The following is a 19,086-nucleotide window of genomic DNA, read 5'->3' on the forward strand; positions in this document are numbered from 1 at the left end:
TCATCTCAAACTGCTTTATTACATCTTAAATAACAGTACATTTTAATATAGTTTCTATCTTGCATCCAGCTTTCTGTTGTACACTGAATTTAAAATTAAATACAAAAGATGGATAAGGATACAGTGGGGGTGTGCAGAGCTCTACAGTTATTTGTATATGAGAGACAGATAGAGAGATAGAGAGAGAGAGAGAAAGAGCGGGAAAAGAAAGAGGAATTGATTTAATCTTTACTCTTTTTTTGAATGTTTTTTTCTTTATTTATTTTGTTGCCAACTCCAGGCCTAACGCACAACGACAGCACTTTTTTTTGTACAGAATGTTGCAGAGGAATAACAGAATGGAAGAAATGCCACTACCGCTAGGGAAAGAGCGCCTCTCGTTACACGCAGAAAGGGAACAACAGAAAGATTCTGCCATTCAAATGCTGCAAGTTTTTTTTTTCTTTTTTTTTAATAAAGGACAGAAAAAACCTGTTTGTTACAAAATGTCTCTAGCATTCTTTTTCTTTGTATCTGGAATTTTTTTGTTTTGCTACAGAAAGAATGAAAATTTTTGTTCTAGTTATTCGAGAGTGAGTGAGGTGTGTGTGCACGAGTGTGAGTGTGTGTGTGCGTGCCTGTGTGTGTGTATGTGTCTGGTGTGGGGGTGTGTGTGTGTGGGTCGGTGTACAAGTGTTTTTGAAACTCCAACGTCTGGACAGAACGGGTCGATCAATGTGTCTGCTTCTCTTGAGTGCATAGCTTTGCAAGTTTAATTGAATTATGTATGCACAGAGTAGCAAAAAAAGAGGAAATAAGAATATAAATATTGTGATGATCTATTTAACAGGTTATTTTCTTAAAGAAAAACATCAAAGGACTTAGTTCCATATGCACCTCTTTTTAAGCAATTCTACAGCATGCGATTCTAAGAGTTAACCCACCCATGGCAGACAACCAAAATAAGATTTTTTTTTTTAATTTTTAACTTAAGGTTTTTTTTTTTTCAATATCATTATTTTCAAACATTGATTTTTACAACATGTCATTCACAGAGTAGTAACTGGATTTCCAAGCACTGAACGGGCACCTCTGTTGAAACCAGGTAAAAATGGGAAAAGAAAAAAAGAAAAGAAAGGAAAAAAAAAAAAAAAAAAAAAAAAAAAAAAAAAAAAAAACACAAGTTCATCCCCCTGAACCCGTGATCCCAGCCCTGAACCCACCCTCATTTCAACACCCTCCAAACCAAGTCCATACAGAACGAGAAAAGAAAAACAAAGAAAAAAAAACCCCAAAATAATAAAAATATTGAATGACAGGAAAATCTTCATTTCATATTTCATTACATTACCCAACCGGGGAGAAAACAAAAAAGTGAGAGACATGATTAAAAAAATGGACTTTTCCATTCCTTTTTTAAAACGAGCATTCATCATCATCGTCGTTAACAGAATGTGCTTGGTTAGTTGACATTTTTCAACATTATTCTATATATATATGCATTGTTTTATTCCTGTGCAAACAAAGATTTGTGACTAGACAGAAACAAAAAAAAAAAAAAAAAGAAAAGAAAAAAATATCGCTAAACTAAATATACAGGCTTGGTTGCGGCTAGTGGACCCCTGTTCAAGCTCAAACCGTTCACTTTGTCTCCTCTTTTCTGACACGATAAAGCTGGATTATAATGACGATTATTTTCAACATTGTTTTTACCTTCCATCTATAAATAAGATTCTAAAATATTTAAAGACTAGGCGATAAAAGAGAGCTTTCGATCCTCATTCGAAACACTAACCGCCAAACAGCTAAATGTAATTCTTGGGATGAAAAAAAAGAAAAGGGGGGGAAAAAGAAAAAGAAAAAGAAAAGAGAAAAAAAAAAAAAAAGAAAAGAAGAGAGAAAAAGTGCCCAAAAAAGCTATTGAGAGCTAGCTTGTTTAGGGGGGAAAAAATTGCCTCCTTTTCATGTTACAGATAGATAATGTTAGCCTAAACGACAGTCGCAATGTAATGAGTGGGTATTTGGATATTCGTTCAACGCAATGTCGGAAAAATGGTCCCGGAAGGAATGCACAATTATTTTTGACCCCCTCCCCCCCACCACGTCAAGATGAACCCACCAAATTTCCAAGTGATCTGGCTGAGTGAAACAATTGTGCTCTTTTTTATGGGAAGGAGAATAACATTTGCCCTTTTGTTGTTTCTTCAGATAATGGGGTCAGTTCTGTTGTGTTTGAGAAGATTGGATATGCAATAAAATTTAACTTTTCGATGTTGGAATGGTCTTCCAGTCAACTTTGGAGTCCGGATGCCATCTGAAAGGAAAGCAGATGCAAGATGATCATGAAAGGGTACCCCTGAGAAGAGACTTGGTCACAAAAGGCAAAATAAGTGAACAAATCCTGGAAACAAAATTATCATTTTCTGCTCATTTTAGATCCTAATTATGTACTTGCTTAAAAATAAAAACCTGCACCAATATTTGCTGAAGTTTATTAGAAAATGAATAAAACATGTGACTTGCTCCTACGCTTCTGCATATGACCGTATCAGAGTTTTTTTTTTCCGTTACTATTTCATAACTGGCATTTTCCTGATTCAGGCATGGATACACTACACTATAATTTCCTGGACGTATCAGTTTTCAACCAGCAGATAGCACCAGAGACATATACAGCTGTGTCAGCATCTGCATCAGATTTAAATAAATAAATAAATAAGTGCGTTTGAGCATTACTGCAAAAATCCTGGGTTAGAGGGGTTTTCAATATGCCAGAGTTTTGGTATAGATCCATTTTACAACGCTGTATACCCATTTATAGTACGGCAAAAAAAATTAAATAAATAACACTCAATAACTTCTGATCATAAACAAGGGACAGGTTCCTGGAAACTGATCAAGTCTAGCAATAGACTAAACTGAAGTGTTTTATGGCGGAATAGCTACTGGAAATGTTTTATTTACATCGGTACAAACTCTTTTATTCCTCTAGCCAGGACTTCCCCATCACAGAATGCGACAATGAAAGGCTGAAGGCTAGCATGCCCATCCTCCACTTTTTCCAAACTACAGCTAATGCAAAGTCATTGGATAGCTAACGGAGGCTTGGGGTGCTAACTGACATTATTGAATATAGCGATTAAAAATGACATTTGCGACGAGATCATGCAACTTTTTCATCACAAAGGGTTTTCATCACAAACCATTGCCATACATGCCTTTTTATTGCAGCACACACTTTGCTCTCAGCAGGGGGCACTGTTTGCACGCTAGCCACTTTGGCAGTGGTTAGCTGTATTTTATGAGGTCTAGCAGCTATTTCTGGCACACTGAATCACATGACTGGACACAAGTGATAAAAAAACAAAAAAAAAAAACAAAACAAAACAGCAGTAGTCATACCTATAGCATGCCAATGATTCCTACAACGTTCATGCTTTAAAAACATCAAGAAGCGCAAGTGTGTGCAGTGTGAAGTTTGTCAACATCATTGACTTAGTGAGCTAAATAATTTGAGATATTTATACTGAGCTGATGTGGCAAAATTAAACTGTGACTACCTGAATTTTCAGTATCTGTAGCCTAGCCTTAGCCACCTAGCTATCATGTCTGTTCCACTTTAAAAGGCAGAGCAATTGCATTCTGACAGTTGCACATAATCTTGGGCCATGTTTAAGGTGGAATGAAAAATTCCAATAAGAAGTCTCATGAAAAGAGTAACTCCCCCCAAAAACACATTCAAACTGAACCAGTAAGTATTTCATTTTGGAGATCTTTAATACTGATTCACTTCAGCTTTGTGTTCTCAAAGCAATTTACCACCATATTTATAGCAAAAATCCTTAAACATCCTTAAATCCACAACATTTATATGCACCAGCTACTTTTAATGATGTTCAGGCAGAGCTCTGTAATATATTGCACACTTAATACACATATGGCTGTGAACAGTGTTTACATTTGCAACAGATGCTGGTATCTGTAGAGAGTTATGGTTGTAGGTAAGTAGCATGTGGAGTCATGTAAACTTTTTATTGGGAAGTCATAGCAGTATTTTACATCTGCACTTTCAACACTATCGCTTTACCTCCGAGACACAAAACAGTAAATAAAAGGTCACATGGCAGAAACAGATTAAAGGTGATGTAATGCTCATGGTGATTAATAATATATTAGATATTAATTATATGAGAGATTAATTATTCTGCAAATCACAATTGTCCTTTTTCCAAGCCTACTGAGCGCATTTGGAGGGGAGAGCTAACTGCCATTATGTAACATCAGCTAACTTGCGCAGATAGTATTAAGAGGAGAGGGATGCCACCAAGATAGAGCTAGGCCAATGTGCTCTCTTAGACCTACATTTACATTTACGGCATTTAGCAGACGCTCTTATCCAGAGCGACTTACAAAGTGCTTTGCTATTTACCCAAGAAAACCTTAGCTAGTTAGAATAGGCTAATAATTCAAAAGATACCTCTAAGCTTAGACATTGCTAAACACAATACAATAAGGCGACCATAGAACTATTCGTCCAAGTACTCTCTGAAGAGGTGGGTCTTCAGTCTGCGTTTGAAGACAGCGAGCGACTCGGCCGTTCGGACACCCAGGGGCAGCTCGTTCCACCACTTTGGTGCCAGGACAGAAAAAAGCCTGGACGCTTGTCTTCCGCGGATTTTGAGGGATGGCGGGTCAAGCCGAGCCGTACTTGAAGCTCGAAGGGCTCTTGGTGCGGATTGGCTTTTGACCATTGCCATCAGATACGGAGGGGCTGGTCCGTTCTTGGCTTTGTAGGCCAGCGTCAGTGTTTTAAATCTGATGCGGGCAGCTACAGGAAGCCAGTGGCGAGAACGCAGCAGTGGAGTGACATGGCTAAATCTACTATGCTACGAATGGCTGTGGAATCGCTGGGGACAGACCCCACATTCTCCTTATGCTTTTAGGCTTAATAAGTTAAACAAAAAAGGGAGTCAGCAGTTTAACTTCATTTTGTTCTTTTACACAATCATTTCATCAACTTTGCTGCAAGTCCTACCTTTAAGCTTAATTACATTACTTTAAACAGATGACATCTACCAACCAAAAGAAATATTAGGATATATATTTAAAAACAAAATTAAGGGCACAATGTGCTTCTTGACACAGCATAGCATATTACTGCACCAGGAAACATCAATGACACACACTTAAAATGAATGGAATGCAAAACTGCCTGTGTGTTTAAGTGTCCGTAAGTGTCTAGTCTTCCTGTTTTGACATTCTTACCCAGGAATGATGGAACTTTATGGTGGTGTCGCACACTCGCAAAACAGCATATGACATTACGCATTAGGTGTATACAGCTATACAAAATTGAGTTGATTTGACAGTGGTACCTGGATCTGGACACAACCAAAATAATGGGAGTCCATTAAACCTTTTGAAATGTGCCTATTAATATTTATATATTTATTAGATAATTCCACAACATAGTACAGTATGCTTATAACAACCAGCTAGCCACAAGTTAATATGTTAGCCCTAAGAAGTATGAAGTTGGCCTTCGTTTTTCAATCCAGCTGTCCTTTATTTCTAGTGAATGTGATCCAGGGTCTACTTTTTTGGATGGTCAATAAATACTTCTGTGACACATTACAAACTTTTTTGTTTATGAAGAACTCATTTAACAATTAAGATGGCAGCAACATACATCTTTCTTTGTATGTATTTAGGAAGAGAAATGTTCACCTTGTGGCTTTAATTCCAGATCTTAAGGAAACTGTCCCAAGAGCCTGTTGCCACTGCCATTCCATCATCAGTAACGCCCAAGCAGCTAACACGGTTATCATGGCCTGCCAGGACACCTGTAACACACACACACACACACAAATATTAGTCAGACGTGTCTAAACCTCACAAAATAAGTTGCTGACAAGCTAAAAAAAAAACCCAAAAAAAAAAAACCCAAACTATTGTTTACATTGTTTCCCCTCTCATTGCATCGGGGAAGAATCTGAAGGTAAAGTAACAATTTGAATTCTGAAGGACTAAAGCTATACCAATTTTTTATATGTTTCAGCAAATTAGCGTTTTTAAAAGAGTCAGAACCTTTCTAGCAGCTTAAATGGAATTGAAGTTCATTTAAAGTTTAGTTTAGTTTAATGTAACAGGAGAGAGTCATTGATGGATGCTCATATTTCTGCATTCATGGCCTGCTTTGTATGCGCGCGCACACACACACACACACACACACACACACACACACACACACACACACACACACACACACACACACACACACACACACACACACACACACACACACACACACACACACACACACACACACCTCCATTTCACATCTTTCAACCATGTGCATAATTCATGAGTCTGGTGAAGTGGCACTGTGCTTCTGATCACAGATGCACATGCACTCAGTAAGTATTAAACTATTCATGTGCTAGCTAGTTGGACGGGGTGGGAGAAGGGTGGGTAAAGGTGTGCCCTGTATCTTGGGGGCAGAAAAATGTTTTACAAAAGGAATCCTCAATTCTCAGACAACAAGGCATAGAGCTATTAATTACAAGATGTCCTCTGCATAATGCTGGTGTGCAGCAGAACTACAGAAAAGGGTAATTGGGTATGGATTTTAACAATTTCAGTCACCATTGGTGATTACACTATAGCTACAGCACAGAATAGAGAAGGTGGGCTTGTACCAGCTACTGAAAAATAAAAACATCAAATCAAGATGCATGCAAGGACTAACAACTTTAAAAGTATAATAGCAGCTAGGATTAAAAGGTATAACTAGTATGGAACAGAGAGAGTTGTTGCTCGACACACCATGCCATAGCAGTACGCATGTGTCACTGATTATTTACTTATTCCTACATCTTTGTTTTCACAATAACTTGACATATGGCAGCATGGAAGCAAAAATACGACTGGGTGAGCCGTGATCTGATGGATGGTGTTATGTTTCCAGAGGCTATAGTTAACATTCCAAAGTTATCATCAATAGTTATATTTCAATGTGTTTTTTATCACTGACTGAAGTCCGAGTGTGGTCATAACCCCAATTAAATACTGACTGAAATCACGTGAGCATTTTATTGACATGTAAAATTTAATCTCTGGTAAATTCTGTAAATGACTTTTCACATCTTATAAGCTTACACAGCACATCCTGTTTTTACATTATTGTACTCCTTAAGGTCTTGCTTAACACAAATCAGGTGTGCGTTTGATTAGACCTTAGGGAACCCTGTCTGCCCCCACCATGCTTGTACTGACCTGCGCGGTCGGCTTTTAGAGTGTCCCACACATTGCAGTTGAAATCGTCGTAGCCAGCGAGCAGCAGGCGGCCGCTCTTGGAGAAGGCCACGGAGGTGATGCCACAGATGATGTTGTCATGGGAATACACCATCAGCTCTTGGTCAGCACGCAGGTCAAACAGCCTGCAGGTGGCGTCATCCGAGCCTGTGGCGAATGCGTTCCCGTTGGGAAAGAACTGAGCAAACAGGACAAAAGTATGAAAAAACAGGATATGCCTGGTGAAGGCCTAGTCACAGCATAGTATGCTTTCCAGCATTTTGGGTCAGAAAAAGGAAAAACAAGCAAGCATGTGTGTTTGAGATACATACACAAATGGCATTGATGTCGGACTCGTGGCCGGTGAAGGTCTGTCTGCACATGCCTTCTCTGACGTCCCACAGCTTGGCAGAAGCATCACAAGCGCCAGACACAAACAGGCGAGTGTCCGGGGCCAGGGACAGGGACATCACGTCCCCAGTATGGCCCGCAAAGGTGGTTGTCTGCTGACCAGTTTCAATGTCCCAAAGAGCACTGCAAACAAAAAGGCAATGAACATAGAGTCTAAACAAATGAAATATTCTGTGACAAATCTCACCACATTAATGCATAACGTTTTAAATAAATCATGAAGGATATAAAATAAAGTATAAAGTACAAAAATCAAATCCATTATATATATTATTATTATATATCCATTATATATAATATATATTCCATTATATTATATTCGGTTTTCATTTTGTATATCACATTCATCAGATATATTTAAAATTATACAGATATATGCACAGCCAGTGAATGATGTGTATGCAAGTGTCTGACTCTGATGCAAATGGCTACAGCAGCAGTCTTGGCACACTACCCCAAACTCACCAGGTGGTGTCGCCTGAGCTAGTAACGATCTGGTTGTCGTCCACAAAACGACAGCAGGACAGATAACCTGTAAGATGAAAAAAGAGGTCAGATACAGACAGCTTTTATTAAAATAAATAGAACACTTGCATTAGTATAAATCAGAAAAGAGCCACATATTAAATAATTGTGAAGAGCTTTCAACATGAACATTAAATTCTCCACAGCTGGCTAAATCAATCAAAATCAAAACCGTCAGGTTCTACAAACCAAGTCCTTAGCACTCCCTGTGGTGCAGTACATCTGCTTCAAATGATCAGCTAATTACAAGCACCTTCATGAGCTGATTAAAATAGGTTAGGGCAAGGAAAATGTAACTGTAGGTCAGTGGGTCCCCACAACTGGGAATCACAATGTACGTGATCTGTCCTGTCTTTCAGCAGTTTTAAGAGCAGTCTGGCTCTGTAGGGCCACTTAGGAACTGGTGAACTCTCAAAAAGACCAATGACCCAAGTCAGCCATGTGACTGCCAAATGTAATGAAAGAACATTGCTAGACTACAACAATCTAGTCGACAAGAACCTCAGAACAGCACAGATCAATCAGTTTCTGCACATCCAATGTAACCCTTTAGCTTTGTTAAACTTTCCAAGATCAACATCAGAATATTGCAGCAAAGAAAAAAAACAAAAACAAACAAACAAAACAAAACCATATAAACAGTATGACACAACACTACCTAAATCACATGAAGTGCTTAAACCATCTAGTTTGAAATGGTTTACAACTAAAACTCCACACAAACACTGGATGTGTACCCGTATGGCCGGCCAATTCGCGGCTGACGCGAACGTTGCCCTCACGGGTCTTCAGATTGTAGATGGAGCAGATGTTGTCCAGGCCACCGCAGGCCACGTAGTTGCCGGACGGAGCATATGCGCATGTCATCACCCACGAGGAGCGCAGAGGGATGGCGTGCACCTAGATGGCGAAAGCACTCTGGTAAGAAAGGTTGTAGCAAAAAACACTTTGCACTGAAAGCTCTAAAAGTGCTGCCATTTTACAAGTTTACAAGTTCTACAAGAAAATGTTGCTAGTCAGATATGGCAGAATGCAGGGATAACCAGCACACAATTAAATCTAGTTAAAACAGTATGACATGGCAGAGGATCTGAGCTCAGGATTTCTTAACCAATTAAGAAGTTTATGACTAAAACATTCACAAAAGATAAAGAAGAAAAGTGAGATGGTACACCAAGTAACTAAACAATGTGCATTATCAGAGCTTGGGAAAACTAGTTTACCTTGTTTGTGGTATAGCTGTCCCAAATAATAAGTTTACCATCCTGGGAAGCACTGACTAGGAGCCTGCAGACACGAAAACAAAGATGGATGGTAGATATTAGACTCTTTTGTCCGGGCATTATGAACAAAAAGAGTTTGGTTACATAATAAGTTCATGTGATCAACTGTTCTGAATTCAGAAACTTATGCGAAAGCACTCGTTTACATGCTTGGGGCCTCCAGTGCCCTATTATCGTAAATGCTGCGATTTGCATAAAAAAAGTAACAAGTCTTCATGACTAAACTGCACCGCAATATGTAGGTAATCAAACACCACCTCCATAGAAAACACAAATATAACAGACATGCAACATGGTCACACTCAACTCATCTTTTTGAATATGCAAAACCATCAGCACAATGTACAATTGCTCTAAGGGTGGCACTGACTACAATGTGCCAAAGCAACCTCTCCCAGGTGAATCAGTATAAAGCTATAATGGGAAAATGTTTACACCTACATGATTATTATTGTACTTCTACAAAGATCGTACTGAAATGATTTAGGGATGATGAAGGGTACCGTTATCCATAGAATAAAAAAATACGGGGTGTAACTGTGTATAGCACTAAACTACACTCCACACTGTCACTGGAGAATAAGATGCTTAGCTGAGATTGCATGGCATTATCTTACTGCCTCTTCCAAACACAGTTCAATAACCCAGGAGTGGAATTAGAGTCCTCTCCTCCATTAGATTAACCATGTTCAGCTACATCTACTGATTAACCACACAAGTCTTATTTGAAAAAGCATGAACAAAACCCCAAAACAGGCTAGTTAAATGTTTCGGGACACTATCTGAACTTGGATAGTGTGGAAGTAAAAAAGTAAATGTAAAAACAAAAAAACAAAACTAAAAATGTACAGACGCCACACATTGGCAATTTTATCTGCCTGCCTTACCTTAACTCATCTAACATTGCAAATTAGGGTCAAGGAAAAATATCTATCCAAGTTCTGAGGACTGCAATTAGTCACAGGGCCACAGCCTACTTGCCCACGACACAGAACTGTCCCCTTCGTAATTAGGGAGCTATTTTTGCTTCATCATTGAGCCACCGGGAAAAAAGGGCTAAGCCCACAAACTAGTCAGGTGCATGTGAAGCATTTCCCATTGTCTTAAAGCTTGTAACAATGATCCAAGTCAATATGTCAAAATTACATTTCCTAAGAACATGCAGGACATGATGTTTTGCTCCTGTGTGATCACATCATTGCAAAATCACACCATGACAGAGCACAGAGTGTCTCCCTGGGGCAGAACCTCACCTGGAGCCTCCCAATTAGCCTCCTGGAGACCACGGAGTGCGTTGTACTCCACAATCTTTCCCCGTATACGCACACAATTTTCACCATTACCTCAATGCTAGAGTGCCCAGTGTGCTTTCCCTTCTTATTATACCTCACTTTCCCACTCTTTGCTTTAAATACACTTGCAGCATCTACATCACTCATCTACATCTCAGCTTCTGTGACGGTGAAAGTGGATTTGTGAACCGATAGTTTGAATGGCATTACCTTGAGTCAGTGCCCCAGTGCATGGCATAGATTTTAGCCAAGTGACCCCTCAGTGTCCGTCTAGTGCGCATCTGAATTCGCCCGACAGGGTCAATGTTGGCTGTAATCTGTGCAGAAAGACAGAAAATTATAGTATTTAAAAAAATCACAATCCCTGAACTTAAAACAACAGCTCAATATGTGACTTTGTATATAACTGTGAAAGCAAGGTTTAACCTGAGATAGGGTGGCATCCGCGCATGCTTTCCTTGCATCCTGCAAAAAACAATTGACATTAGGTAAACTAGTTTACAAAACCTGTAATATTATACATTCTGCACCCAAACATTAACCACCCACTTCTGACCATCTGCTATTGTTAAGAGTTTAATACATTTTAAGAATACATAAATAAATGTACACACTTAAAAAAATCAAGCTAAAAAAAAAAATAATACATGGCTCATCTCAACACATCTGAGAGGAGAAGAAATGACAAAGTTGACTATATTATTGTGACACTAGTTGACACAAGTACTGCAAATGTATGAGCAGTAATGACCTGGAATAAAAAGGTAAAGGAACTTTTTATTATTATTTTATTTATTTATTTATTTATTTTTTTTTTAAATGGTACATAGTTGAATGAATGGCTAATGTTAGAACTCTGAAGGAAGTCACATGGGGTTTTAACATTTTGCTTAAAGCTGTGTACTCTTTCCATGATTGATTGCTAAGAACGGACTCCGCTATACCAAAATAGCACTGAATTGTTTTCACATTCTGATCTATGCCTCTCGTTTTTACATAAATAAATAAAAATAAATAATACATTAATCTGAAATCTTGGTAAATGAGATTGAATTTCTTTTATTCAGGTCTCAAATCAAAAGCAACATCTTACTTTTTTATTGTCAGCATCAACATACATCAATCTAAACCTACCCCGTCTCTAGACAGCACACCACTAGCAAGTCTTCATAATTGTTATTTTTTAAATAGTAAAAACTACCAATTAGTTGAAATATTGAGATACAGACAATCAATACAGACGGTACTTGCATTTTCAATTTCCAATAATGAAAAAAAAAAAAAAGAATATTTATCAAAAGACTGTACATGGAATGCATGCAGAATATTCCTTCAAATTCCATGCTATATACATATATGGACTCACTCTGATCTGGTTCTTCAGCTGTTCAGCCTCCTGACGTAGCTGGTCGAGTTCGCTCATTTTCCTCTGCTAAATGATGTGCTTCACTCCTGCCTCGCGCTGGGTCACTCACTGATCTGAGAACGAGAAGAGAAGAGGGAGATGAGGTCAAGCCTGTAGCATAAGCTTCACCAGATACAGTGTGGTCAGTGAGAACATCCACTTACAAATCCAGCGGCCTATCCTGTCATTTAAATTAGTTCAAGTAGTGTGATCCATTGTAAAAAATAAACTGCTTCAGTTGTGAAATCATTATATTTTCAAGCTACAGACTCCACAAGCTGATATGTAATATTAATAGATGGGTTGCTTCCAAAGCAAGAGGCTGTCTGCAATAACTTGATGAAAGGAATGAAGATGCAAAAAAACACTTAATGCAAAACAAAACATTTGGACAAGCCTTTCCTCTAGTCGAAATGTGACAGGGTTGTGTGAAGAGCACATATGACATTTTACAGGTCCATGGTGAAGACCTGCAGCCCAACATTCAGCCCTGGGCTTAACCATCTTAACCAACAAGGCCAAGCAGTGCAATAAATGTGCCATATTAAAAACTGATCCAGCAAAGGCAGCCTCAGTCGCTCACTCGCGCTCTCTCTGCTGGCTTCTGGAGAGAACCCGCTCATGTCCTTGCCAACCCGTGAAGCTGTTACTAAGCAACTAGCCTGTGCTAAAGATCACCATTTCTGCGCTGGTGCAGCAAGAAAGCTATTTACAAATCATGACCGACAGATCCCACAGCAAATTCGGCCGGCTTCACAGCAATGGTCGATCCCATCGGTGTACTGAAATGTGGCTGATTCAACTTTTGTCTTTGGCTAAAAGTGGGGGCGAGCAAGCAGATGGAGCTGTGCTAGGCGTAGCCCGGTTTCCCTTCAAATAGAAATCCGTTAAAAAGAGCCGCAGTGGACTGTAACGTACGAGAATGTGCACGCTGCAAACGTCCCATTTTGCAAATCACAGCATCCCAGAGACCAATATAACTATCCCCTAAGCCAGAGTCAGCTTTGATCCATTCTAGGCAGGTGTGGCAAGGCCCTACTTTAACTGTAAAATTTTAAAGCATACCCTTTCTTTGACACCCACGAAAAAAGGGCCAAACGATTTAGCACAGGCAGGGGGGAAAAAAATACTCCAGTTTGCTGAACCAACCAGTCAACAAGGAAAACTAGGGAGCGATAGGAAAGGAAACGGTAGGAAGTCCTGACAGGGTGTCAAACAGTGGCCAGGGTTACAAAGAGCTAGTCTTGTCCTCCTCCCCTTCGCTCCAATGTCACACCAGTAATCCAGGGACACCGTTGATTCAGCTCGTCCATGCAAATCCGGTTAACGCCGAATCTGCTGATGATCCTAAAAGCAGTGACTCTCCTGCTGACCCAAATCCAACAGCCAACGCGCTTACAACTAACACTTTCACTTACAGGGTCCCACTTAATGCATGCATCATCATTAAAAACCTAAAAGAAAACAGGCCTACTAACTTAGTGTCTTAACATGCAAATTGAAAGCAGGTAACCAATGTGGTTATCATGTCTGGACCAAAAGTGGGGTTTGGTTTGCTGCATAATTAACCAATATTCTCAACATAAAAAAAAACACAAAAAAACTTAAGTCCTAAAACTACAAATTAGCTACTATACAACCACCGGCTAGTTTTTATGAATAGATGCAAAGAAATCCAGACTGACAAAATCAATGGGCAAATTTCTGGCGATAACTAGTCTAATTAACAAGTGCAGACTATTTTGTTATGTCCATCAACAGGCTACTGTTTTCAGACTCCAATCTACCTTACAAAAACAAACCTTACCTCGCACCCCTTTGCCTTAGATACAGATCCTGTATCTTCGATGGCCAAGGACCTTCTGAATGGACACTATATCCAATAAACACCTAACCGCATCGCACTACAATGCAGTGCGCTGATTGGTTGGCGGGGCCTAAACTGGATCTGCATTTAGACAATGCGACTTAAGCCCAGCATAATCCAGGTGATAAAAATGTGTCATGCTAATATTGCTAATACTCTTTTTCGCCGTCACGAGTGCAACAGGGTTAGCACTAGTTATCCTCCATATTCAGATCACTGTGACCTGAATATGGTCTTCCTTCCACCTCCACGGCTCAAGATGTGGCCAATCAAAACAGGCAGCCAACAGCCAGTCGAAACATTAAGACACATGTTGAAGAAAGAAATTTGTGGTTCTAGAAGTGCTTGTGTGTTAATATGCATTTGCTGAAGCTTTTTCCACTGATCGGTTGGTTGGTTGTTATGAGACAAAAAAGAGGAGTCAAAATCCATCCCCTAGATTGGAAAAGGGAGATGGTCCACATAAAGTTTGGTTATCGCTTGTTAAGGCTAAAGAGACTGCGATAATGGTGAAACTGCTTAGTTTATAGAAAAATAAAAGGAAAGCGAAATGAGAATGAGAGAAGAGGAAAATGACAGCAGCAAGAAAGAGGGGGGGGGGGCGGCGAAAGCAAGCGCAAGAGAGAGCTCTTATGTGCTGCCTCCCTCCTCAGCACCCCCCCTTCCTCTTTTTCTCTGCACTATTTTTAGTCAGGTGGTGGATGGGTTCGGCGGAGAGGGTGGAAGCGGTCTTCACATTTTCCAGCGACGCCTATCAGCTCAGTCATCTCAGCACAATGATGCCCTGCACACACACACACACACACACACACACACACACACACACACACACACACACACACACACACAGGTGGCACGAGAAAGTCCAGGCCCATACCACAGTCATTCATTTCTCCAAAAGGTTCTGATTATATTAGAGGCTTGTTATAGCCTGCCGGGATAGATTATTTATTTCTGCTGTAGGCAGGAAGGAAGGAAATGGGATTGTAAAGGACTTCCTTTTAGTTAGAAGAAAGAGAAAGAGATGGTAAGAGGGGGGGGGCGATGCCTTAATGGACTGGGCTGCTAAAAAACTAAAATCATCTTTATCAAAAGAATTAAACCATCAATTGAAACTGACCCAACATGAACACTTTCTACACAGAAACAAGCATGCAACTAAATCTTCACTATAGGATTAGATATGCTAACCATTAATTGAAGATGCTAATGCCACTCCTTTTATTGTAATAAGTCAAATGCAACAGGGCAAAACATCTCAGTATGGACAATAAGAAGCCTCTAATGGCACCTGCTAAGCAAAATGTTCCATTCAACATCCAAGCAAGTCATTTACCTTTATGACAGCTGGCAAAATAAAAGATGCATATCCACATACACAGGTTTTACAGGCATGTCAGAAACATCATGAACGTCCTCTTACCCCACTACTCTATGGCAAGTTACATCAACTTAGCATTTTGATAATGCACTAGTGATGCAAGATACTGGAAACATTATAATGAAATAGATCAACAAAACGATTGTTTGTTGTTGCTCGATGGAATACTTCATAACACCGATCACATCTGTATGATTTAGCCTTACCACTTTGAGTGCATGACAAGAAGAGTGATTTCCTACAAACATTTCCCTCACAATGTCCATTGCAAAACCCATGCAACATCTGTAGAGTTGGCATACCTAACCCTTTCACAGATTTTTGTTGTTCTAAACATTACAATCCATGAATACAGAGTGATATTTTTAGGCCATATCCACCACCTCTAACAGAGAGATTAGCCTAATGGGAGTCTACACTCAAGAGGATGAGCTGGAGCACAGCTCTCCTAATGAGGACTGTGGTGAAGGGGACTGGGGCGTGGTCACCTTCAGAGCCACACACACACACACACACACACACACACACACACACACACACACACACACACACACACACACACACACACAGCTGCTTAAAGCCACATTCCACAACCACAGGAACAAAAGTAGCTGTAAAATGAACACTACATCTTTGCCTTTTCCTGCTGGATTGCACAAAAAGACATATTCTGTCTACACATTTACAGGTTCAACAGAAATCACAGAATTACAGTAACTAGCTTTAAGGTATGAAGGCACTGTACAACAGTGAAATCTGTATTAACCTTAGCGCTGGGACTCAATCCAATTCATACCCCCCCGCCCCCACACACAAATCACTGAAATTAATGCCATATCAAAGGAGCTGCTAAATCAGTGTGGTGCACTAGGTGACCAGTTCAAAGTTTGCAGTGCAGCTTTCCTCATACTGTGCCATCTATTAAACATGGTGCCCTGATTCTGCTGGTGGGGGCTTAATAATTTAAGACCCCCCTCCCTCTACGGCAGCTGCCCCACAGGCTCATGGGTAGCTGCAGGGGATTAACTCCTTCCTGTCTGAAAAATACAATAATAAAAATAAATAAATAAATAAAAAGTCCAGACCAAAAACAGCCACCACAGATGAGTCTGGAGCAGGGGAAATTATGAGGAACAACCTGAATGTCAGTTACCAGGTTTTATGTCATCGTTATACATTCGATTAGACCTGGAAAAGCATGATCCTTCCAGGAAGAGAAGTCCTATGAATCCAAGTGGCACAAAACCAACAGATTCCTTATTACATAAAGGCAGAGAACGAGAGGGCTAAGGAACATTCAGACCTGATCAGCAGTAGGAAGTGTGTTTGAGTGTAACGTGCGTGTGGTTTCGGGAAGGCGGATACAGTGCTCTTCTCTGATGGGGCTTTTGTGTCGCAAGAGCAGAGCAGGAAGTATAAATGCTGTGCCCTGCTAAAAGCCTTGGCCACTGCTGTGGAGGAAAGAAAAAAAATCCACTCATGGAGTTTCAGCCTCTTCCTGACGTGAAGATTTTGAAAGAATGAGAAAAAAAAAATAGTTACAGACTTAATAGAACATGAAAAATGAACATTAGTGATTAAGAGGAAGAGCAAAACATAAGATAACATAAGAAACTACATTAGAAACTACACATCCTAAGTTCCTGCTCCTGGCACTAGCATGTTTGCATTTTTGGCACTCTGCTGAAGGTCCGGAGGAGGTATGTGTATTTTGAATTTTGTGCGCTTTTGCACTCGAGACAAGTGACATCACATGACCACAAAGTCAGCTGAATGTGTGCGAGTGTGTGTGTTACAAACAGGAAATGGAGGGTGGAGTGAGCCGCAGAACTAGAACACACACGACAGTCTTGCTCATATTTGAAGCCAAAACATACAAGCAAGACAACTACACAAATTAACAGTTTCAAAAGCTAAGCTGATCGGGTGTTTGTGTCAAGACTTACCAGAATAAATCAACTTTGCCGTCTTTAGAATTAATTATTTTTTCTCAAAATCTTTAAATACAACTGCATTTAAAACACATTTTCAAAAGCCTGTAATAGCCTAAGGACCACTATTTTACCCATCAAACTCAGATGTTTGTGTGCCTTAGTGCAGTTAGACTTAACCATGTTTCAGTGGTGCTTCATCCTTAACAATGCAGTATACACCACAAGCAAGCTTAATCAATATACAGAAAACCAGCTATGGGTGTACAAACAGTTTAGTGTATTGCTATAGCATTGTATGGTAGAACTGTGACATTAGGACGGATATTAGTATCAAAACCAAAACACTATCGATTTCTGATGGTTGGCAGATCCTAGAATTTTCTTCCCATTTTTATATATTTAAAAACAGACAGTTCTCTTTAAAATCTTTGGAGTGTCTCCGCTCTGTTCACTGTAACTCCAGGACAGGCTCTGGCAGAGAGACACTGCTACGAGGTTGCCTTTTTGGAGTTTGGTGGGGGGTGGGTGGGGTGGGGGGGGGCACGACACCACACCTTTAACACTTCTTCTATGCTCCAAGCCTCAGGAGAGAGGATATGGGGGGAGGGGGGAGAGAACAAACAAACAAACAAAAAAAACAAAGTATTTGCTTTTTTTTCCTCAAGGTTGGTCTGAAAAGGTCACCAAGATGGCCTGTGCCAGTTAATCCACATAGCACAAATACGCATGGTTCATCGCTGGTCTTTGTCAGTCATAGCCTGAGGTGATAATGCACATATAAAGGATTCAGTACATATGGTGCATAAGTGCAAGCAGAGAAAAGGCCTGGCTACTTGAGCCTGGCTAAATGGCCATTGTGAGCGGGTGTGTCTTGTGTGCTTTAGACGCAGCAAGCGCCTACAGCCATGCGCCGAAGACAGGCTATGCAATATTTAACAGCACTATGCCAGCTGCCTTTCCTAAACCCTCCCCCCAATCCTCACAATCCTCAATTTAAAAACAGAGTCAAGCCAGAGAAAAGATCCTTTCCCCCATTCTTAGACCCCACTCACCAACCCCTCTCTTGCTCCTCTCCCCCTCATGCACTGACAGCAGAGGCAGGCAGCAGGACAGTCTCCATGTGGCCTGTATCTGGAGGGCCTGAGGAGCTCATGCATGTAAATGTAATTGAAACACAAGGGGGTCACAAAGTGCGCTGGGACAATGAAGCTGAAGGTGAATGACTGAGGATACGCGGAGGACACAGAAATTGCTGGAAGCCAATTCTTAAAAGCCCTTGCTTCTCCAATGCTATGTCACTCCCCTCGCTCTTAGCTTCTTTTGGCCCTGCCACTTCCTTTTCTTGCTGTCCATTACATGGAAACAAATGGCAGTAGGCGGGCAGGGCTAGGTTCTGGTTGACCACTCAAAAATCAATCAGGCTGTTAATACTCTGATGTCAGTAGAGGGGGTGGGGCTGGGATCAGCTGAGTGAGTGGACCAGCCCACAGGACAACTGTAATACAGCTTTACTTACTGTCACGGTCATCAAGCAGACTGGCTTAGGGATGTCACTCGTATAAACTCGATTACAATCGAGAACACACGTTTTAAATTTACCGACCGAATGAATCAGCTGGTAGTCACTCCACAGATCACATTTTCACGGCTCTAGAGTCCTGTGGCAGAGTGGCTTCAACAACCATGCCACAAAGCTCCCAGCGCAGAGATTGTGCC

General features: G+C 40.4%; 1 protein-coding gene across 1 annotated transcript in view; it reads right to left on the reverse strand.

Annotated features, from left to right (window-relative positions):
• gnb1a (guanine nucleotide binding protein (G protein), beta polypeptide 1a) overlaps positions 1–19,086 on the reverse strand; it is a 30,664-nt gene continuing 11,578 nt past the window's right edge. The window contains exons 2-11 of the mRNA XM_072682165.1: positions 12,150–12,262; positions 11,210–11,248; positions 10,994–11,100; positions 9,432–9,495; positions 8,946–9,108; positions 8,149–8,215; positions 7,605–7,806; positions 7,255–7,471; positions 5,707–5,822; positions 1–2,293 (exon numbers count right to left, since the gene is read on the reverse strand). Of these exons, the coding sequence (XP_072538266.1) occupies positions 5,716–5,822; positions 7,255–7,471; positions 7,605–7,806; positions 8,149–8,215; positions 8,946–9,108; positions 9,432–9,495; positions 10,994–11,100; positions 11,210–11,248; positions 12,150–12,206 (1,023 nt within the window). The 5' untranslated portion in view covers positions 12,207–12,262 and the 3' untranslated portion in view covers positions 1–2,293; positions 5,707–5,715. The remainder of the gene's footprint in view (positions 2,294–5,706; positions 5,823–7,254; positions 7,472–7,604; positions 7,807–8,148; positions 8,216–8,945; positions 9,109–9,431; positions 9,496–10,993; positions 11,101–11,209; positions 11,249–12,149; positions 12,263–19,086) is intronic.

The sequence above is a fragment of the Salminus brasiliensis genome, chromosome 6 (genome assembly GCF_030463535.1).
Source record: "Salminus brasiliensis chromosome 6, fSalBra1.hap2, whole genome shotgun sequence".
Lineage (NCBI taxonomy): Eukaryota > Metazoa > Chordata > Actinopteri > Characiformes > Bryconidae > Salminus > Salminus brasiliensis.